Source organism: Chelmon rostratus, chromosome 19 (genome assembly GCF_017976325.1).
Source record: "Chelmon rostratus isolate fCheRos1 chromosome 19, fCheRos1.pri, whole genome shotgun sequence".
Classification (NCBI taxonomy): domain Eukaryota; kingdom Metazoa; phylum Chordata; class Actinopteri; order Chaetodontiformes; family Chaetodontidae; genus Chelmon; species Chelmon rostratus.
Window position 1 is genome coordinate 11,000,610 of NC_055676.1, and position 19,937 is coordinate 11,020,546.

General features: G+C 41.9%; 1 protein-coding gene across 1 annotated transcript in view; it reads right to left on the reverse strand.

Annotated features, from left to right (window-relative positions):
- sardh (sarcosine dehydrogenase) overlaps positions 1-19,569 on the reverse strand; it is a 44,288-nt gene extending 24,719 nt beyond the window's left edge. The window contains exons 1-10 of the mRNA XM_041959830.1: positions 19,441-19,569; positions 18,083-18,272; positions 16,169-16,305; positions 15,635-15,813; positions 14,733-14,912; positions 13,264-13,387; positions 12,814-12,914; positions 10,280-10,384; positions 5,266-5,395; positions 2,804-2,890 (exon numbers count right to left, since the gene is read on the reverse strand). Coding sequence (XP_041815764.1) covers positions 2,804-2,890; positions 5,266-5,395; positions 10,280-10,384; positions 12,814-12,914; positions 13,264-13,387; positions 14,733-14,912; positions 15,635-15,813; positions 16,169-16,305; positions 18,083-18,267 — 1,228 coding nt within the window. The 5' untranslated portion in view covers positions 18,268-18,272; positions 19,441-19,569. The remainder of the gene's footprint in view (positions 1-2,803; positions 2,891-5,265; positions 5,396-10,279; positions 10,385-12,813; positions 12,915-13,263; positions 13,388-14,732; positions 14,913-15,634; positions 15,814-16,168; positions 16,306-18,082; positions 18,273-19,440) is intronic.
- Between the last annotated feature and the right edge of the window lie 368 nt (positions 19,570-19,937).

Sequence of the window (19,937 nt, forward strand, 5' to 3'; positions counted from 1 at the left end):
ATACAGTCAATGGAAAAACTGTTGCAGCAACATTCATATTTGACTTAGAGGTCACGCCATCTTTAAACTGCACATTAACACTTTAGTAAGAGGCGATTTTGTTTCAGGCCTGTTGCCTTTTCTTCTTTTTTCTATAAAGATTCAAACTAGCTCCTCTTCAGGGCTTCCATTTCCATCAACTCTCCTATTTATCTCTTTATCCTCAACCAAAGCACAACTGTCAATTCTCATCGCTTTTTGCGTCACAGACTATCCTCGCAAAAAGCATTATGCCACTGAACCCAGTGGTTTTCTCAGTGTACCGCCTTAAACACAGGCAATTTTCTGTACCTTAAGTGATAAAAAGCCTCAGCTGGCCATAATACCTAGGAAGGTGCCCATTACTGTGATTACGAGCAAGATGCTGATGCAGCTGCGTAAGAGGTGCATCGATTTAAAGCAATTAAAGAAGCATAAACACAATAAATAAATGGATTCAAAGTTAAGAGTTCAGCATGAATGGTTTTGACACTAGAATAAGAAGGCATAAGTAACTTAAAGTTGCTGGGTAACAAATAAAACAGTAAGAGCATGCAGATTTACTGAGTGCTTGGAAACCAAAGCGAACTCAAAAAACTAAAACAAAACTTGAGGCTTTAAAAGTTTGCAAGTACGAACTGACGGGTGTCTTAATGCGAATCTGTTGACTTTGACCCTGTGGTTTCTGAATTGCCCCCCTTTTCTTGCCCTGCTGTGGGCCAAAAAAGCTGTGTTTTGTGATGAAGTGAAACTGACACAGATGGAGGACAACAAAAGGATGAGGAAAGTAGATATTACTAAGCTTGTGTGTGTGTGTGTGTGCTAGTGGAAAGCACCTGGACCATTCTTGCTGTGCATGGCTGGTGGAAAATCCAAAAGGCTGGTGGAAAAGCCAGGTGTGATGTATCTGTGATTCTGGGGTCATTTGAATGAGCTTGGACCCAGAATGACACTTTGAAACACAGACTAGATGACGAGTGGACTCCAATATTTCATCCACCTCCATTCAGATAGGAATGTTACTTTTAATTGCATGAAGGACAACTCTGATACCACACTGTGTAAAACTAACGAAAAAGATTGTGAGAATTTGCTAATTCGTTTTGACACATACTTAATTAAAAAGTGTACAAACACAATTAATGTTTTACCTCATCAGCTTCACTGACTTTTGTAACAGGTTGATTGGTAACAGGTGATAGTATCATGATTGGGTATGAAAGGAGCATCCTGGAAAAGCTCAGTCGTTCACAAGCGAGGATGGAGCGAGCTTCACCACTATGTGACACGTGATTGAATAAAGGAGATTACTACGTGGGCTCAGGAAGACTCCAGAAAACTGTTGTCAGTAAACAGTTTGTTTGCAAATGATTGCATTCTGTTTTTATTAATGTTTTGCACAGCGCGCCAACTCTTAAGGAATTGGTAGTAGACGAAAATGTACAATGTTGTTTGAAAACACCATCAAGGATTCTATTATTTATCCGTCCATTATTTTTTGATTAATCATTTAATCAACACCTGACTGAAAACAGTGAAAAATTCCCATCACAATTTCCAAAAGCTCAAGGTGATGTTTTCCATCTCGTGTTTTGTCTGAGCAACAGTCCCAAAGTCAGGGATATACATTTCCAATGATCTCTATCAGAGAAAGCAAGCAAACCTTCACATCTGAGACACTGGAACCAGTATTTGTTTGGATTTTCTGCTTTTCTTTCCACATTCATTTTCTGTTAATAGACTAATCGCTTAAGCACATCATATTTTCAGCACATTCTATAACCATAAGCAATACAGGTCTGGTGAATAGGCTTGTATAAGGGAATATGTATAAGACATACAGCAAAAGGAATCCACAACTGAGGGAAAGGAGCGTATGTGCCCCGTTACCATGACAAGATACTAACTGACCTAGGATCAGACTGATGGACAGAACGAGTGTCTGGCGGATCAGCAAAAAAGGAAAGAAAGAAACTAGAGATTCATCTTTGAAAAACTACACTTCTGAAGCAAAAAAAAAAAAACAGAAGTAAAAAGTGTGTTGTTATATGTGTGTTAGCAACACTGTGTGCAAACTCATTACAGCGCCTGCATCTCCATCTGCACCTCCTAAGCTCTTGTCGTAACAACTTTAACAGCTCAGCCCCGTTGTCTTTTGCCCTTATGCAGAAGAAAAGCTTTCTCGGGACTCTGTGTCAACGCTGATGCTGATTACTTTACCCTTTACGCCTCCTCTCTGTTATTCAGATTGCTGAGATACTCGCATTCTTCTGTCTAATGTCAGAGGTAAGCGAACAGAGTCAGTAAGTAATGGAGCGACTCGGCTTGTTGTTGTTGGGCAAGTGTGCTCGTGTGCATGCACGTGTTCTCCGTGGACTTGAAATGAAAAGCACTCCATTATTCATTTGTGCCTTGAGAGTGTCCACAGAGATCGGCGATGGCAAGGTCAGAATCTAGGAAAAACACTCTTCGGCCATTTCGCCGTGCTTGTTTTCTTCCTGTTTATTGCGCCATATGCTTTCTTTGAAGATTCCTTTGACCTTTCCAGCTCTATCACTTCATGGTTCCCTCTAGGGAAAGCTCTACATCATGAAATATCTGAAAGCATACAATTGTGAGAGATATGTTTCATGGGTTATAGGCAAAGATTATGATGCTGACAATCTGACTAGTGATGTCTTTCCACTCTGTCATGCGTGTGTACTCCTCACTTCTTTTCTTTCTTTTAAAGTCTTTTTCAAACTGTTTTTTTTTTTTTCGATTTTTTCGTCCCCGCAGCACTTACCAGCACTGTTGAAGCCGCAGCCCAGGAAAAAACCTCTGACCTCTGGGGCTTCTCCCATCAGTGGCTTATGGTCTGCTGTGAATGATTCTGAAAGACAGTGAGAGAAACTCAGCAGAGAAAAGTGGCAGCAAATGTAAGACACAGAGACTTACTGAAGAGGTGACATATTTCCTTTAGGGATGTTTATCACGTGTCTTATTTTACTGTGCTATAAGTGATTGTTAGTTTATTTGTTGATAGCTACTTTCGGCTAACATTTTGGCTAGGTCTCTCTTCCGATCCCTTTTAAAAGAAAGAATGCATTTCAGAGTTCCTGGTTAAATAAATGCTAATAAATACAATAAATTCATCAAAAGGATTGTTCAGTGCCTTAAACTGGCAGTTTGACGGACGGTTGATGTCAATTTCGTCTCAGCTCATTCACTAGACAAACTGCTCTGGGACATGCTAGCTTAGCGCAGGAGCTAAATGTGTGGCTAGCTGGTAAGCCTTTACTGATAGTGGAGAGAGGAGTTATTTCTTATTTACATGCTGTCTGCTCTCAGCTTGTTAAAGTTAGCTAGTTAGCTAACATTCAGGAATAAGCTGTTTTTTTGGACGTGGGAGGGTCAGGACAAGAGCTTCTGTACTACAAGTGGTCACAAGGGGCTAAGCTAGCTGTCAGTAACATTAGGCTAGCTGTGGTCGCATGTGGGTGTGGAGACTTGTTTAAAAGGCATGCAACAAGTAATGTAGTGATTATTTTTGCTGTTAAAAAAGTAGTAATGTAATTACTTTTTCAATGAGTAATATCTAATAACTAACTGTATTTTTCAAGTACTTTGCCCATCACTCATCTTAACAATAACACATTTTTTATATAGAAAATACAAACCTCACATCACTTTGTGATACTGTACAATACTGTGTGAGGTGGGTATACAGTTAACCTTTTCTTTTGTGTCATGTGATCTTTCTGGGAATATTCTAATGGATCTAATTTACGTCGCCTGTAACGCTAATGAAGTCCTGTGCAGCAAATAGGTTTTTAAATGAATGTCAGTCCAGGTTTCAACACTTGGTAAATTGAAGATGCAAAGTAACAGAGAGAAAGCACATAAATATGTAAGTATTATAGTCATCCAGTGGAACTGAACAGAAAGAGGGGAGACCCAAGGTCATGCACTTCACTCAGTCGGGCTAAAAATACACACACAGACACAGACACACACACAGACACACACACACACACACACACACACACACACACACACAATGATACACATGAAGATGTTTGGCCAAATTCAATTACCTGCTGAATATGTACAAAAAAAAAATAAAAATAATAATAACATATGATCTTGATCTTCAACTTCTGATCTGTTTAATTGTTATTCTGCCCTCAATTCTAAACCAGTGCTTTGAAGACGTGCATTAACAAAGCACCTCTCTACTGTCTGTGCTCTATTGGATGTTTTCTATCCTCTTGAGGACATGCTCAGAACACTTGGATCACGGTGGTGATTTCTGCTCGATTCGTCCTGCTCTCTCCAAAGGAAACGGGTGAGGACTCAGTAAGCTAGCTCACTGTGAAAAGCCCTCAACGTGGTGTTATTCTCGTGTAAACACAACACATGGGGTCATGGGCGAGGAGATGCTTCTGCAACAACAACATGACTCTGATACAATCCTTGTTATCTCTGTCATTTTATCGGAGCTTCCTCTCTCCCTGAGCTCCGTCTTTCTTGCCTTCTGGTCTTCATCTATTTTTTTTTCTGCCCATCCTGGAAAGATGTTTTCCTTTTCTTCCATTTCATTTGTCTCTGTCATTTATTTCCACTCTCCTTCTTTTGTCTTCTTTATATCTCTATTGACATCTCCAATTCCACTTTCCTCTGTTCATGCTTTGCTGTTTCCTTCTAGGATTTCCTTCGATTTCTCTGTTTTTTCTTTTCCTTTGGTCATTCACCCGTATGCATGTGCACTGGTGTAAATGTATGTTTCAGCTGTCATGTGTCTCACTTCACAAATCCATTCTGACTCTGCAAACAGCTGCATAACACTGCAATGATGAAAAATCCAGTCTGATACTGTAACTTTTTAGGCAGCACAGCCACACACCAGCTCACTCAACCACTTTGGCAACATGATATTGCCTGGGCAGGAAGTCAGGCTTGAGCTTATCAAACTATCTCCTCTACAAACATGACACATAGCCTGCTAGTTTAGGTATTCATGAGCGAATGCAGTATGGGAGCAGTGCATAAGATATTTCACAGACGGATACATTTCACTTTTAAATTAGAATGTGTCCAATTTAAGAAGTGTCATGAAAGTTGCTTGTTCCCTGCTGTAATGCATAATGTTACAAGACATTTGCAAGAAGGGCTTGCAGGGTTTTCATAAAAATTGATGCTTCAGTGGAACTTGTTTTTTACTCTGTGTGCGTGTGTGTGTGTGCGTGTGTGTGTGTGTGTTTGTACCTGGTCCACAGACTGTGGACTTGATGCCAGTCTGCTCCAGAACGGGAACTCTGTTGATAGCACCCTCAATATGTTGCATGAATACGTCCCAGTCCAGGTCAAACAGGCTGAAGGCAAACTTATCAGACACCTGCGAAAATGAACACAAATACATGCCTCACTTATTTCCTGTAAAGAAAAATGTGTGTGAGGACTCGGTTTTCTTATACTGGCAAAACACAAAAATGACCTAACCACGTTGGGATGTTTTCTAGAGTCATTGTTTTCAGTTTTTACACATTTTTACAAAAACAAAAATTACAAATCCCAGATTTTTAAACTAATTTTGATACAGATTTTTCTGCTTCAAGAGCACATCGATCTTCATAAACTTAACATAAATGCTCTTACAAGGGTATTCTCAATCTTCCACTGAAAGAAAGAAGAGAGAAGAGAAGAGAAGAGAAGAGAAGAGAAGAGAAGAGAAGAGAAGAGAAGAGAAGAGAAGAGAAGAGAAGAGGAAATGCTAATTAGTGATTGATTATTGACCAAAGTTCTATACAAGATCTATACAATCACCACAGTTTCAAGGTGGGCACCCAAGATTAGTGTCACCAATTCAGTATCCAAAGAGGACACAGCCACAGCCACAACACAATCCTGGAGCATCTGTTGAATCGACTCTTTCTCACCAGGGAATCAACATCTGTCAAATCAGACCCTTCCCTCTCAGTTCCCTGTCCAAGCTGTAATTTGCTCCCATCTGGACTTCTGTAACTCCCTCCTTGTCAGCGGGGCCAAAATGGAGCCTTTAGCTCCTACAGCTCATGCCAAGCAGTGCAGACCGCCTTGCCTTAAAATCCTCCTGTCCTACACTAATCTGACTGACTCAGGGTGCTCAAATTGAAAAGTCCAGCACACCAGCTTACATTCTGTGCAGCTATTTCATCTGTCGTGTACAGTTGCATGAAAAAGTTTGGGCACTCCAGCTCTAAATTTCTGTTACTGTGAATAGTAAAGTGAGTAGAGGATGAACTGGTCTCCAAAAGGCGTAAAGTTAAAGATTAAACATTCTTTTAACATTTTAAGCAAGACTGGTGGGAAAAGAGGAGCTCTCGGGTAACTTTTACCAAGGTCTCTGACCTTAATTAGCTTGTTTTGGCTATGGCTTGATCACAGGCATCCTTAGGAAAAGTCAAGTGATGCATATTTCAAAGCTTTATAAAAACTCTGACTCCTCAGATCTTGTCCCAACAACCAGCAGTTATGGGCTCCTCTCAGCAGCTGCCAGGCAGTCAGTCAAAAATAAGGTATTGTCTACAAAGCAGGAGAAGGCTTTGAGAAGCTGGCAAAGCATTTTCAGGTAGCTATTGCCTCAGTTCATGTAATTAAGAAATGGCAGTAAACAGGAATGGTGGAGATCTGGAAGCTGATGTCTGAAAGACAAAGAAAACTTTCAGAGAGAAATGCTCATAGGTTTGCTAGAAAGGTAAATCAAACGCCCTCTGTTTGACTGCAAAAGACCTCCAGGAGTTGGTGTGCTACTCTACTGTGCAGCAACACCTGATCATGGTTGCGTTGCAGCCAATGGCATTGGGAACATTTCCCTGGTGGAGGGAAAAATGGATTCAATTAATTATTAGCAGAATATGGTCAACAAACATAACATGGTTTGCAAAAAAGCGGAAGATGAAAAGAGGATGTCTTCTACAACAGGATAATGATCCTTAACACATCTCAAATCCAGAGTGGAGTATCTCAAGAGGACCAAGCTGAAGGTTTTGCCATGGCTCTCACAGTCCCCACACCTATACATCATCAGAAATCTGTGGGTAGACCTCAAAACAGCAGTGCATGAAAGACAGACGGAGAATCTCACAGAACTAGAATCTCACAGAACTAGAACCGAGAGAACTGGAATACTCTCAGCTGGTACAAAAAACATTTACAAGCTGTGATTGTTGCCAAAGAGGGTGTTACTAAGTACTGGCCGTGCAGGGTGCCCAAACCTTTGTTTTGCTTTCTTTTTTTTTAGTACTTTGAAACAGTAAAAGGCAGAAATGAAAAAGTAATCGTTCTTGAAATATTAAAGAAATGTGTCATCTTTAACTTTATGCTGTTTGGAAATTGGGTCATCTTCCACTAACTTTTGGAACTAGTTTTTCACATTAATAGAAATGTTGCATGCCACTGTATGTAGAATGGCAAAACGCAATTCCGACTCCCCAGAAAAGCAGTCATCTCTTACTCTCCAAGGGTGACTGCCTTTCTGAGTCATAGCAGATATATCAGGCTTGAATGGCGGCATCGACTGACCCGATAAAATGTCAAATATGTTAAATATAATTGATTCTTAAAGTTAGAAGTCTGATGTTAGAAGTGCTGAGAGATAAAGGACTGCCTATGGCTTTACAATTGGCCTCAGTGGTGACACTTTCAGTCTAGATTAGGACTCGAATGTTACAGAGATGTGCCAGCTGACGGTAGCTGCTTTCATGTGAACAAAGAGTTTCTGCATTATTACCGAGCACTGACACTCCACTGGAGTATCTGAGGAGCAGCGTTCTTTGTCCTAGACGCCACAGTTCTCTCAATTCCTCCCAAGCCATCGATCCTGCTCATCTCCACTCAGTAGGCATCCACTATTCTCTCTGTCTCCCTGCTAATTCTCCTTTCTGTATCTCCTCTTTCTTCCTCCATCCGCCTCAAGACATCAAAGCAACGCTCAGCTGCAGAACAAGAACAAAAGGATCTGGTTCTGCACAAAGAAATCCTCTAAAATGTAAAACCACTGAGGAGTGTGCACAGAGGCAGGCGGGCGGAAAGACGGAAAGTTGTGAAGTCAGTGTGATAGGCAAGAAGATATTATCAGTGTCCTGCAAAAACCCATCTGATGCCTTTTAATAAGAGACTACATGGGGCTAGATACAGCTTCTGCTTGGTTTGCTTAAGTTTTTACCACTTAAATGTAATTTTGATATGGCTCATTCGCAAGCATGAACAGCCTGATGGGTCCAATTTATATTTCATCGTTAAGAGCACAGATTTAAAGGAATAAATGAATAGAGGAATTTAAATGTGGAACCAGAACGGGAAAAAGAACTGACATCTGCCACCAAACTGCTTTAAAAACCAGCCATTGAAAGAAAGTGCACATCCATTAATACCAAGACCACCTGTCGATTCAAAGGCTTTAATAACGATCAATCTCCAAAGTCAACAGCTCCTCTGAAGAGTCAGCCTGTGCATGAAAGAACTGCCTGTATGATTACTTTTTATAGTTGCCAAACTGTTGTTTGAATAATTTGTCTTCACAGCCGTTTAGGATGTCAGTCTTTTACACAAATGCTTTGGGGTTTTAACGTTCCAATAAAAGCGACTTCCCCAGTAGTGGCACTAAAAATATGAGCTTTGTGGGTGGTGCTAAAAGAAAAGCTATGTGTCCATTAAAATCCACGGCTTTATCTCCCTTGGGGCATGTATTGTGCTCATCAATCTGACTATTAGAAATGAAATATCTAGTGTGCAGGCAATAAGACACTTGAGTTTCACCATAGATGACAACACAACACTTTTTTAGGTAACGTGCAAGGCAAGTGTTGTATAAAAACCTCTTTAGAGCTTATTCATATGCGCCAATGTTTCATCTTGTCCTTGGAAGAAGTCATGAAAGAATTTTCAGTATCTGAGTTCAATATCAGTTTTCAATACTAATAAATACTGTTTTAGTGCAAGTGGATGCCATCCATTCAGATGTGAATTATAAGCTCAACCTATAGTACCTGCACCACCAGCTACAAATATGCACGGTTTGCAATGTTTAATACTTTAAAATTCTTATTCGCTATCTTGCCGAGAGCTGGGCGAGAGGATTGATACGCTCTCATCTATTGTCAAGTGCATGACTTTCCCTAAAACCACAACCTGAATGATTGTCAACTGGCGGCTCGCGGGGCACATTCGGCCTGCGAAAGCTTCCCACGCCACGCATCCATTTTCTCATGCAGCGAAACACAAATGTACAACCGGTAAAGGCCGGAACAGAGGAAACAGAAAGCGCAGGGACAGACGAGAGTCAGCAGCTCTTCTCTCTCTCCTCTGCACCGTACAGGCACAAGTGACAGAGAGTTACTATGGTTACGGGACGCTCTCTGTTGCTCTGAAACTTTATCGCAACTGTCAGTCAACATGAAGTCAGTGTTCCTCTGCAAAATCATGAATGTGATTGGGAAGATCCCCATGTACGCTGGTTAGGTTTGGTCTCTTGATTTAGGCTACAATGTCCAGAGTTAACTAGCTGATTAACCATCAACTTACTGATCATTGACTATGATTATTGACTGGACATGATCATTATAATCCCAACCCCTGCAGTGGGTAATTTCACAGAATGCCTACTCATGAAATGCAACTCCAAACTAAACAGAAAATTAACTTATTAACTTAAATTAACTGTGAAATAAATAACTTAAGATCAGGTGAAAAAAAGTTTATATGTTAGAATTTGAATTTCATCGCCAGAATTTTGTTCCTCACTTGCCTCACAGGGCGTCTGTGCAGATCTTCGCATCCAAATCTTCGCTTTATGGAACATGTTGCTGATATCAGTTTAGCTTTTACTTATAATAATAGAGAAATTCTATACTATGATCTTGCTACTTTTACTGGAATAAAGGATGCAAATACTTCCACGACTGTGGGAAAGATTAGTGAATGCGCACACAGTTTTCTCAGTCCTGTTATGAGTTAAGGTTTGACCTCCAAGCTAACACAGCAGCAAGTAATGAATGACAACGGAAAGAAAAACACACTGAATAAGAGATAAAGGTCAAACTGACAGACAATGACAAGTACATAAAGAGGATTAAACTTTATTCAGCTTCCTAATTGAGGAATTTGATTTTATGTCAAGCAAGACAGACGCTGCGTCATGTCTCTCACTCTGGCACACGGACAGTCAGGGCTTAAGGTTTCAGAGTCTCAAAGCCATCGACAGAGAATGACAGGTAATGACTGAGATCATACTCAAGCTTACCTCATCCCAGAAGATGGGGTTGTGTTCATATCCGCCGACAGACAGGGCGTCACCCTGGAGGCGCAGGTACACTGATGCATCGTGGTCCCTGACATTTGGCATGTTCTGCGCAGAGGGAAGATGAAAGTGGGGACATTTAAAACATCAGTCAGGCCAAACACATTGTGCTGTAGCTGCAAAACGACGGGCAGATTCGTCTTCATAAACATTTCTCATTTATCAATTAACTGTTCAGCTTTTAAAGCGTCAAGCAGCTGCACATTAACGAACATGAAGAAAGGCAAGTTGATGGCAGCATATTTTAATCTGTTTTAGTATAATCTTTAATCTATAATCTTTAATCTTAATATGTCCTAAAAGCAGACGTCGGTTGCTTTTATGACAATCTACGAACTGATGGTGATTCCTTTCAGAATAACTTGTCTCATCACAAGGACTCCCACAGTAAGACTATCATAAAGACGGGGGACATGTGCTCAAAGAAAGTCACCATGCTGTTTACCTTGTATTAAAAAAGGCTAAGCTTTCACTCAGCCCAGATCTACATGGGATTGAGTGCTTTTTGGTGCTTTACACAGTGGTCTATGTACAGAACAGGATATACAATAGGGGACATAACAACCATAAAAATCTTTACAGCACCAGTGGCACATACCATGACGCACCTTAACGAACCATAGCGTCTCTTTATGTACAGTGCAGCAGCTGCTGACACACCATGAAATCTTCTTTCAAAATACAGCAGAGTGAAGCATTCAACCCCTTAACTCACAGCAAACACTCCTGTAGAAGTGTCGGACAAATAGTTACACTTTAAGTATGTTGTGTCATTTATATTCATTCTGTCATGAGCGCTTTTCATTGGAAAGTCAATTGGCTCTCTGGGTACAAAACTAAAATACCAGTGAACAAGCTGACATTTGGAAAACAGCGCACTACATATAATAAAAGCCAAACTGCTCTGTCCCTCTCTCCTCTCTGCTGAGTACAGTATACACTCCATGTAATCAATACTGAGTGCTGGACTTCACTACACGCTGTACCAACATACACCAGTTACGATCGGCACTGTTTGAATTTAAACCCAAACGCAGCCTCCAAGGACAAAAACACATCTATTCACACGCAGACATGTGGTCAGCATGAGATGTTTGAACTGACAAGTTGCACACCCTGGTGGGAACAGATTTCCTGATGGCATCCCAGTGTGTCATTTTGTGTGTGGGCTGATGCCTGTGCACATGATGAAGCAGTAATGCTGGTTAAGCTGCTCTTAAACTCCACAGCACAGGGAAGCTCTGACAGCCCGCCTAAAACCGCCGGCCTCTGGAGGATGAGCGCAGTTATGCATATGTACGTTAACTATACCTAACACACACACGCACGCACGCACGCACGCACGCACGCACGCACGCACGCACGCACGCACGCACGCACGCACACACACACACACACACACACACACACACACACACACACACACACACACACACACAATCCATAATCACAGCGCTACAGTGGATCATGTACACAGCCATGTCAGAAATGTGTCACATCTGCATACGGAGGGCTCCCACCAAACACACAGATTATGAGCGTTAAAGGATACAAACAAATCAATCTCCCATCGTCTACTACACACACACACACACACACACACACACACACACACACACACACACACACACACACACAGCAGTCCAACACTCACAGTCTAGTGGTGGAAATCAATGCCACAGTGCCCCCTGTTGGTCATGCTGACTTAATACAGACAGATGAAGGAATTTCGGTCTCCTTGGGGAATTGAATGAAATGAAAATCTAAGTTACAGTAGTATTATAAATCACGCACACTGTAATGTAGGCTTTAAGCTTTCCAAATGAACTGTGACATCTTACGATTATTATCACAGGGTAATATTGGCATTGTATCATTACGTATTGTAGTTATTTAGTATTGCTCTGCCCTCTTGTTTGAAAGATTGCAAATTGTTTGAACGATCATGCTGCTTTATAGTAAAACAACAATCACCCTTGTTCTGAGAATGGTAGCAGGTGAAGAGCACAGTCAATGAGTAATTTTGTAGAGTTAGTGAAAATGCACCTCACAAATTATAAAATCAAAATAAGCCCATATTGAAACGACTGTGTTTGGGCAAAAATGAATTTAACCACATGGATACAGGTCTGTATTACAAAGGTTATATTATGTTCTGTTCACCTACCTTTGCTCTGTACGAGCCACAGAAAGAAACGCATAATAGAAACAGCTCTATTATAAATCAGGAGCATCTTCCTTCATCTGGCATTAACAAGAAAAGACTTTTCACACACAGCTTTGTTGCACAGGTCAGCATTTTCTTTCAGGATATGAGACTCTAAAAGCAATTACATAAGATATGAAAATCACACCTGCCGTTTGCCAGCGTGCTATCTGGACCTACAGAACCACGTGCCAATGGTTGATTTTATTTTCAGAATAACACATCATGAACCACAGTCAAGCTGTTCAGATAAGACAGATGGAGGTCCCACCTGTATGCCTTCGATTCTCTCCGTCACCACATAGGCGTGATGCATCGCGATGAGAGGCACCTTGACTCCGGCCATCGCCCCCAGCTTGCTGGCCCACACACCTGCATGCAACACACAGAGAGAAGATGTCAGAAAATTCCAGATAAATGCAATTTGGGTAAAACACCTGCAAAACTGGACTAAATTTTGCATTATGTATCAAATGGCCCTGCACACCTGTCCCCATTTCCTAAGTAGCAGTGTACCGGCCCAGTTCCATTCAGTCCCTGGCTGCCAGGTGATCTATGGGGCTTAAGTCTTTGTAATCCCTTCTTATATCTCAACTTAGATCGAAAATGCTTCACACTGTGCCACAAAATGTGCACAGCACAATGTTTATTTTACATGTCAGATACAACCAACATACTGCAGTTTTGTCATCTTTGGAGTGACTGCTTAGCCGAATCTCACCTGCGCAGTTCACCACACAAGGCGTCTCAATTGTCCCATGAGCGGTCTCCACTGCCTTCACCTTCTTGATACCAAAGTCATCTGTCCGCACTTGGATACCAGTCACAGGGCAGTTCTCGATCACCTGATTTAAAGAGGATAGTGTGGGGTTATTTACGAGCAGCATGGAGATCATGTATGTATTGTGTGTCCTCTGCTTCTGTATGTAATGTACAGAGGATCAAATGGATAATATATTAGCACCCATTTAATATCTGCACGCTGAGCCTGTGAGATTTTCTATTCACTTGCGTGTTTCCCTAAAGCAAAACAGACAGTACAATGCATACAATCTGCTACACAATGAGCATATGGTTTCAAGTTGCTCGGCAAACAATGGTAATGTAGGAATTGTGACGTTGGTTTTAGTCAAATAATTGCTGTTCCTTTCCCTCATTCCTTGTCTTGTCTTGTCTTCTTTCTTTGTTCTCTCTGTGTCTGTGTGAGATTGTCTGTGCGTGCTTCTCTGTGTATCAGCTCTCCAAATCCCCCCCTACACCTTTCCAATAAAATTAAATAATATTGAACCGTTGCAAGCAAGTTTTGCTTTTGTCTCCCAAACTTGAATTCCACTTAACAGAGCTTAGCCTGCTGTCCAGCAGCTAAAGTTAGCAGTTCATAACTAAGAAGGCTGGCCTCTAAATGTGTACATACATACACACGTACAGTAAGCCTACATTTTAAAACCTATGTTTTAAGCCTACTTTTTTTAATTGCACAATGACCGCACTGATCAAAATACAGTGCAAATGCAGGTCTTGGGCTTTAGGTGAGTTTAAAAAGTGTGGTATTGCGTGGTACATTTACTCACTGCCATTCAAGGCTTAGCTGCACACATGGTTATGACATGCTATCTGCACTGGATTTTCTTGTCCAGACAAGGGTGCTATTTTTACACAGCACAGTGCTGTGACACCCTGAAGCTGCAGCTCACTAATCTAACTAACTAGTCTGAGTGGCAGGTAGAAAACAACAAGGCAGAATTCTTTAAAAACAACATGCCAAAGGTAAGTGAAGGTGTTTTGAATTACCAAAATGATCCAGACATAAAAGCTAAACCTTATTTACTTATTTCTTGCATTTCTTTGGAAGCTTTTTGCAGCGTTCAAATGGGCGGGATTTACTATATCTGTACAGTTAACACGATGTAAAGCACACAGAAAAGCATGCAAAACTAGACTGAAACTTGAATCACATGCAGCTAATGGTATGAGCTTCTAACTGCAGTGCTGTAGTGCAGCTTTTGGCACGCTTAACTTATCTGCTGTACTGTAAGTACAAATCTAGCAAAGAATAACTGATTTTTGTTTGAGTGATTACACTCACAAAATCACAGAATTACATCTACTGTAATATGAGTAGAATAAAACATTGCATATACTGCTAGCCCAAACATGAGAACCACCAGTCAGCGGAGTGGCTCACATTACCATGGCTCCCCTGGCAGTGGCAGCTCTGGTCAGGGTGGTGCAGGTGCCCGCTGGGTCCATGGTGCCATCCTTTGGTACATACAGAGTTCCATACAGATCGTCAACGTTCATCAGAGGATACAGGTCCTTGGTCTCCGCAGGTGAGAGGACATGGGACTCGATACCATAGACTTTACCCAGCTAGAAAAAGGGGAGATGGCATGTCTGTCATTTAAACATGATCGGTCGTATCATCCGTATTCTACACCAAAACTTTGCACAACAGTTCCTGCATGTGCTTCACAGTAAAAGCCTCCTGGAAAACACACCTGATGATCTTTCTTACTGTGAAGCAGCTGCAGGAGGAGTGCAGTCAAAGTCACTTGTAGCATATCATTAATTAGGGTTTAACTGAGGGTTTTTGATCTTAACAGGTTAACTGCTTACTAAGGGCTGGACCAGTTTTACACCATGCTTTGGTAAGGTCACGTTACAAGTGAACTTCGCACCACCAAGACAAATAATGATGGTAAACAAAGCCTTTTCCCTGGTTATAGGCCACCATGTGTCGTGCAAACAACACCAAAATACAAACCCAAAAACCTGAAATATAAGTTTCTTACGGCAGAAAGGAAACTTCAAGAAAATAATTATTTCAAATACAAGGATAAATGTCAGTGTGCAATGATCTTTCCTTTTATCCCACCCCACAGTCTTTCTATGATCTAAACCTACGCCCATGATTTCATCAAACATGTCAACAATTTTGACTTCTTACATTAGTTAATGCTGCAAGATGAACTAATCCTATTGATTATTAAAAATGATAAATGAAATTATCGATAACATTTATAACGATGTCACTTTTTGACATGACATTTTTCCTCACAATTGCCCAAAAACCAAGCAATCTCGGTTCTTACCGACATGAGGCGCTTGTACTCATCTAGCCTCTGCTTGTTAGAGGCAATGAAGAGTCCTCCATTTTGGATCCAGCCGGTGTGGAGACCGGTCTCCTCCTCCAGGTCTTTGCTGATCACATTCCTCGTGTGGGCTAGGAGCTCAACCTCGACATCACTGGGGCGGAGCTGCCACAGCAGGCCTAATGAACAGGCAAACATTCGGAAATGCATGCGTGTGTGAGCACACGTGCAGGAATATACAACACAGCTTTTAACATGTTATGGGCCGCAGCATTATTAATACTTGAAGAACGTGTTAGACAGAAGATACAGTAGGCAGACATGTACAGACAAAATAATATTGTGGCTAGTTTAGACAGTATAAGTAACAGAACATTTGGTAGAAGTACTGTACATGTGCCAATATGGATTATGCTCTATTGCTGAACCAACCCACCCGGAGTTCTTTACTCATTGAATTAAATTAAACATTAATTCAAAGTCAGGAAGTGAATCTTTAGAGGCTCACCTGCCCACATGCTTACGGTTTGTTACCTGCAGTGTGCCACGTGGTGCCAGCAGTCAGTCTGTCTCTCTCCAGAAGAACTACGTTGGACATCCCCATTTTAGCCAGGTGGTAAACGGTCTGACAGCCTAGACTGCCTCCTCCGATCACCACGGCATCCGCGGACCTGAGGCAGGTGGCAGGTGACTACAGGTGAGCTGAGAACATGACTTTCAAAGCGGAATAGGGACAATGCCTTATCGTTAACATTAACATTGTTTACTTTCTTTATCAAGAATTTAATAAATCTGTACTACTCTCTATGAAGATACAGCCCACAGTCGATTTGTTTATCTTAGCATTAAGAATGAAAACAGTGGAAAAGACCTTGCCTGACTCAAGGCAACGAAATCTAAAAGCATCAATAAAGCTCAATAGCACATTTGTTTAATCCATACAAAGAAAATGAGAGTAAAAAAATGACATTTCTGGTTTTATGTGGGATTACTCCATGCAAGCTGTTTCCCTCCTATTTGATCCAACCTGGAAGGCAAATACAAAAACAAAGCTACTCAGAAAAACAAAAAACTCTCTAACACATCCATCCAGAATGCTTCCTTCCAGTTAGTGAGAACACAACATCCACATAGCGATTATGTCACCTGACGTGCATCATGGCAATGATTATGTCCATTTCTCAAAAGGATGTGATTTTCTTAGTGAAGGAAAGCCAGCGTGCCTATATTAGTTTGTGTGGACGCACTGCCAGTGCTGAAAAAAGGCTCATCTTGAGCGTCATCACGGCTACAAACATGCTAACTGGATGAGATGCAGGGACAACTGTGCTTGGATAAAGTGAACGCTCTTCGGTGGAGTTTGGAGGCCCAACAAGCAGCTTTCACAAGACCACATCCTGACAGAGATGCCGTTATTCAGGCAAGTTCTGTGGTGAGCGAGCTAATAGCTAAGAAGCTAAAACCTCATTCAGAGGGAGAACTTGTGAAGGTGAGCCTTGTTGCTGCGGCTGAGCTGCTAAAACCAGACAACAGAGTAAAACTGTTTTAAAGTGTCAGTCTGTCTGGAATAATTCATGGAGGAAAACCATTACCAAGGACCTCTGAGAGCTGAACCTCAAGCTCCAGCAGCAGAGAGAGGTTTCAAAATATGCAACATAAACAAAAGGAACTGAACATATTTGCTACGTCGTTTAATGTGGAACCAGCTGATGTGCCTGACGACCAACAACATGAAGTCACTGAGCTGCAAAGCTACGATGAGCTTGTAGCTACAGCAGGTACAACAACCTCCCTCTGCTCCAGTTCTATAATCTGCTGATTTTCCCATTCTGAGGACACATCCACTGAAGTTTGCATCTCTGTTTGGAACCTACAACTGAGAGCAGCTCTGTTCGACGCTAACCCCTACAAAATTCAGTTCTGCTCAAGACTGACTGACCCAAACATGGAAAACAAGCTGCAAGCATCACCATCATCATCATCATCATCACTGCAATCTGACATCAGACACCTCGCCTCACCAAAGAGAAGCAGTTCCAGTCATCACCTTTAAGGTCAGTGTGATATGTGGACAGTCATTTGGTATAGGCCTCGAAGGATGTTATAAAAACTGAAATGGTCTTAAACAGGAAACGCCTGCTCTATAAGTTAAGCTAACTGGCTAATGCCTCCAGCTTCACGTCTAACGGTCAGATATGAGAGTGGCGTCCATCTTCTAATCACATTCTCAGTAAAGAAATAAATAAACTCATTTCCCAAATGTCTCAAAGGTCGACCTATTGCTTTGAAGCTTTTCTTCTATCTGAGACTGAAAGGAAAATTGCACAAACCTTCAGCATGCCCAGCTTGGTGCACACTGTTGCTCATCCTAAATCATCTTATAAGCTGAAGTCAACAGGTACAGCACAGAATACAGTACAAAACTCCATTCATCACCGTTAAACGAACCTGGGTAACTTTTTAGTGGGTCCAGAGGAGGCTCCATCTTCCTGTTTGAGAGTCTTCTCGTAGGGAACACTTTTTTCCTTGGTGGGCTCCGAGCTGTAGGTCCGAGCGGTATTGCGACACAAGGAAGAGAGAGGAGGCCGCACCGCTGACGCCACCCGCTGAACTGCTCTCCATAGGGAGGCCATGGCCCCTGTGGACGGCCAGATGACACAGAGGGACAGAGTGATGCTGCAGAAGCATATGTAGATTGTACTGTGCAAAATAGTAAAGGTCTCAGAGTAAGGTCACACACAGTTCTTCTATACATGTCATCTGCTGTTCTGGTTGCAGAGGATATGTCACACTTATTTATAGTAATTAAAGAGTCAAATCTACAGTTTGGATGCCATTACGCCAAATGGAACCGTGCACTATTGTATAAACAGGCTGGCCAAAGTCTGGCCAAAGAGGAAGTTTGAGATAATGTTGCTGGATAACACCAGTTCCAGCCAGCAAAGAGCTGTTTTTATTAGCGTCCTAGATTTCTCCCACCAAAGGGAACAAAACAGAAAACAAGACTCCACTACTGAGATCAAGGTTTACAGTGTCACATTATCACTAACAAAAAAAAAGAAAAACATTAAGCTGCAACTTTAACATGGTCAATGAATGACAGTGTTGTTTCTTGAGGTAAAAATCACTGCTGTCAAATGGCTGATTAAACCAATAATTATTCAGCTGGCATGTGAACTGTACCCCAATTAAACGAGAGGAAACCAGTAGGATGACACCAGCAGGCTGCACAAACCTGTCTCTAAATATTTGGAGAGTCAAGAAAAACAACTTCAGCTGACTGGGGACATTATCCTCGCTGTGGGTCACACTTAAGCAACCCTCCAATACCTTGATGGCGAGCAGAGGACTTGTGTGCAGAAACTGGCTGATAAGTGCAGCAACAGCTGGCACCGCCTGGTCCGGCGCCTCGTGTGTACCCGAAAGTTGTTCCAGCATTTATGCATTTGAGAATGAACAACAACGCGCCGAACAGAACATGCTCACTGGACAGATCGCGTGCACCAACACGTAAACGCCACGTCCAAAAACAAAAACCGCCCGAATTCCTACAGGCAGTAAACGTGGCATAAGCGTTGCATGTGATCACGCGCTCCATCAAGCGCCGACTACAACCCAACTTCACCGAAACCTGCAAGTCTCATCACACAGTAACTGACAGCAGTTTGCTTTCCACACGCACGCGCACACCGAGACCCCTTTAGTTACAGACTGTCCCGGAAACCGAGCTCGATGCAAGATCTAAAAAAGGCGAAGGGGGGCACAGTCTGCAGAGCTCCAGTGGCGAAAAAGTGCCGAATACTTACAGAAAGCAAGGAGAGACCGAGCTTGAAAGCGTGCAGGAGCCGCGGCTCAGAGGCTGTCAGGTGTTGTGAGATCCAGCTTGAACTGCTGCTGGAATCCTGTCATGACCCCTCCCCTCCTCCGCACCCGGCCCGCAAGCACGCTGCGGTGCTAGAGGACTATCTGGTTCCCACTCTGAAACGAGTTCAGTCAAATGAATGCTGATGACGAGCAGAAACAACATAACAGCAGAAACGAATAGACAGGAATGGCTAGATGATGGGGGAAAGGATACCCCGACGTTTCATACGAATTCAGAAACGGGTCAAATGTGAGAGCTCAAATTTGCAATGGTCCTTTAAGTGGTTAACACGACCTTAAAAATACATAATAGTTTAAAGGGGGAATTGTTTTGAATTGCATGCATGGATTTAATGGCCAAATGGTGCTATTAAGTCTGCACAGGATTTTAAATATATAAAATATGTGGTGTCTTGACTCTCTTCTTCGTCTTCTTCTT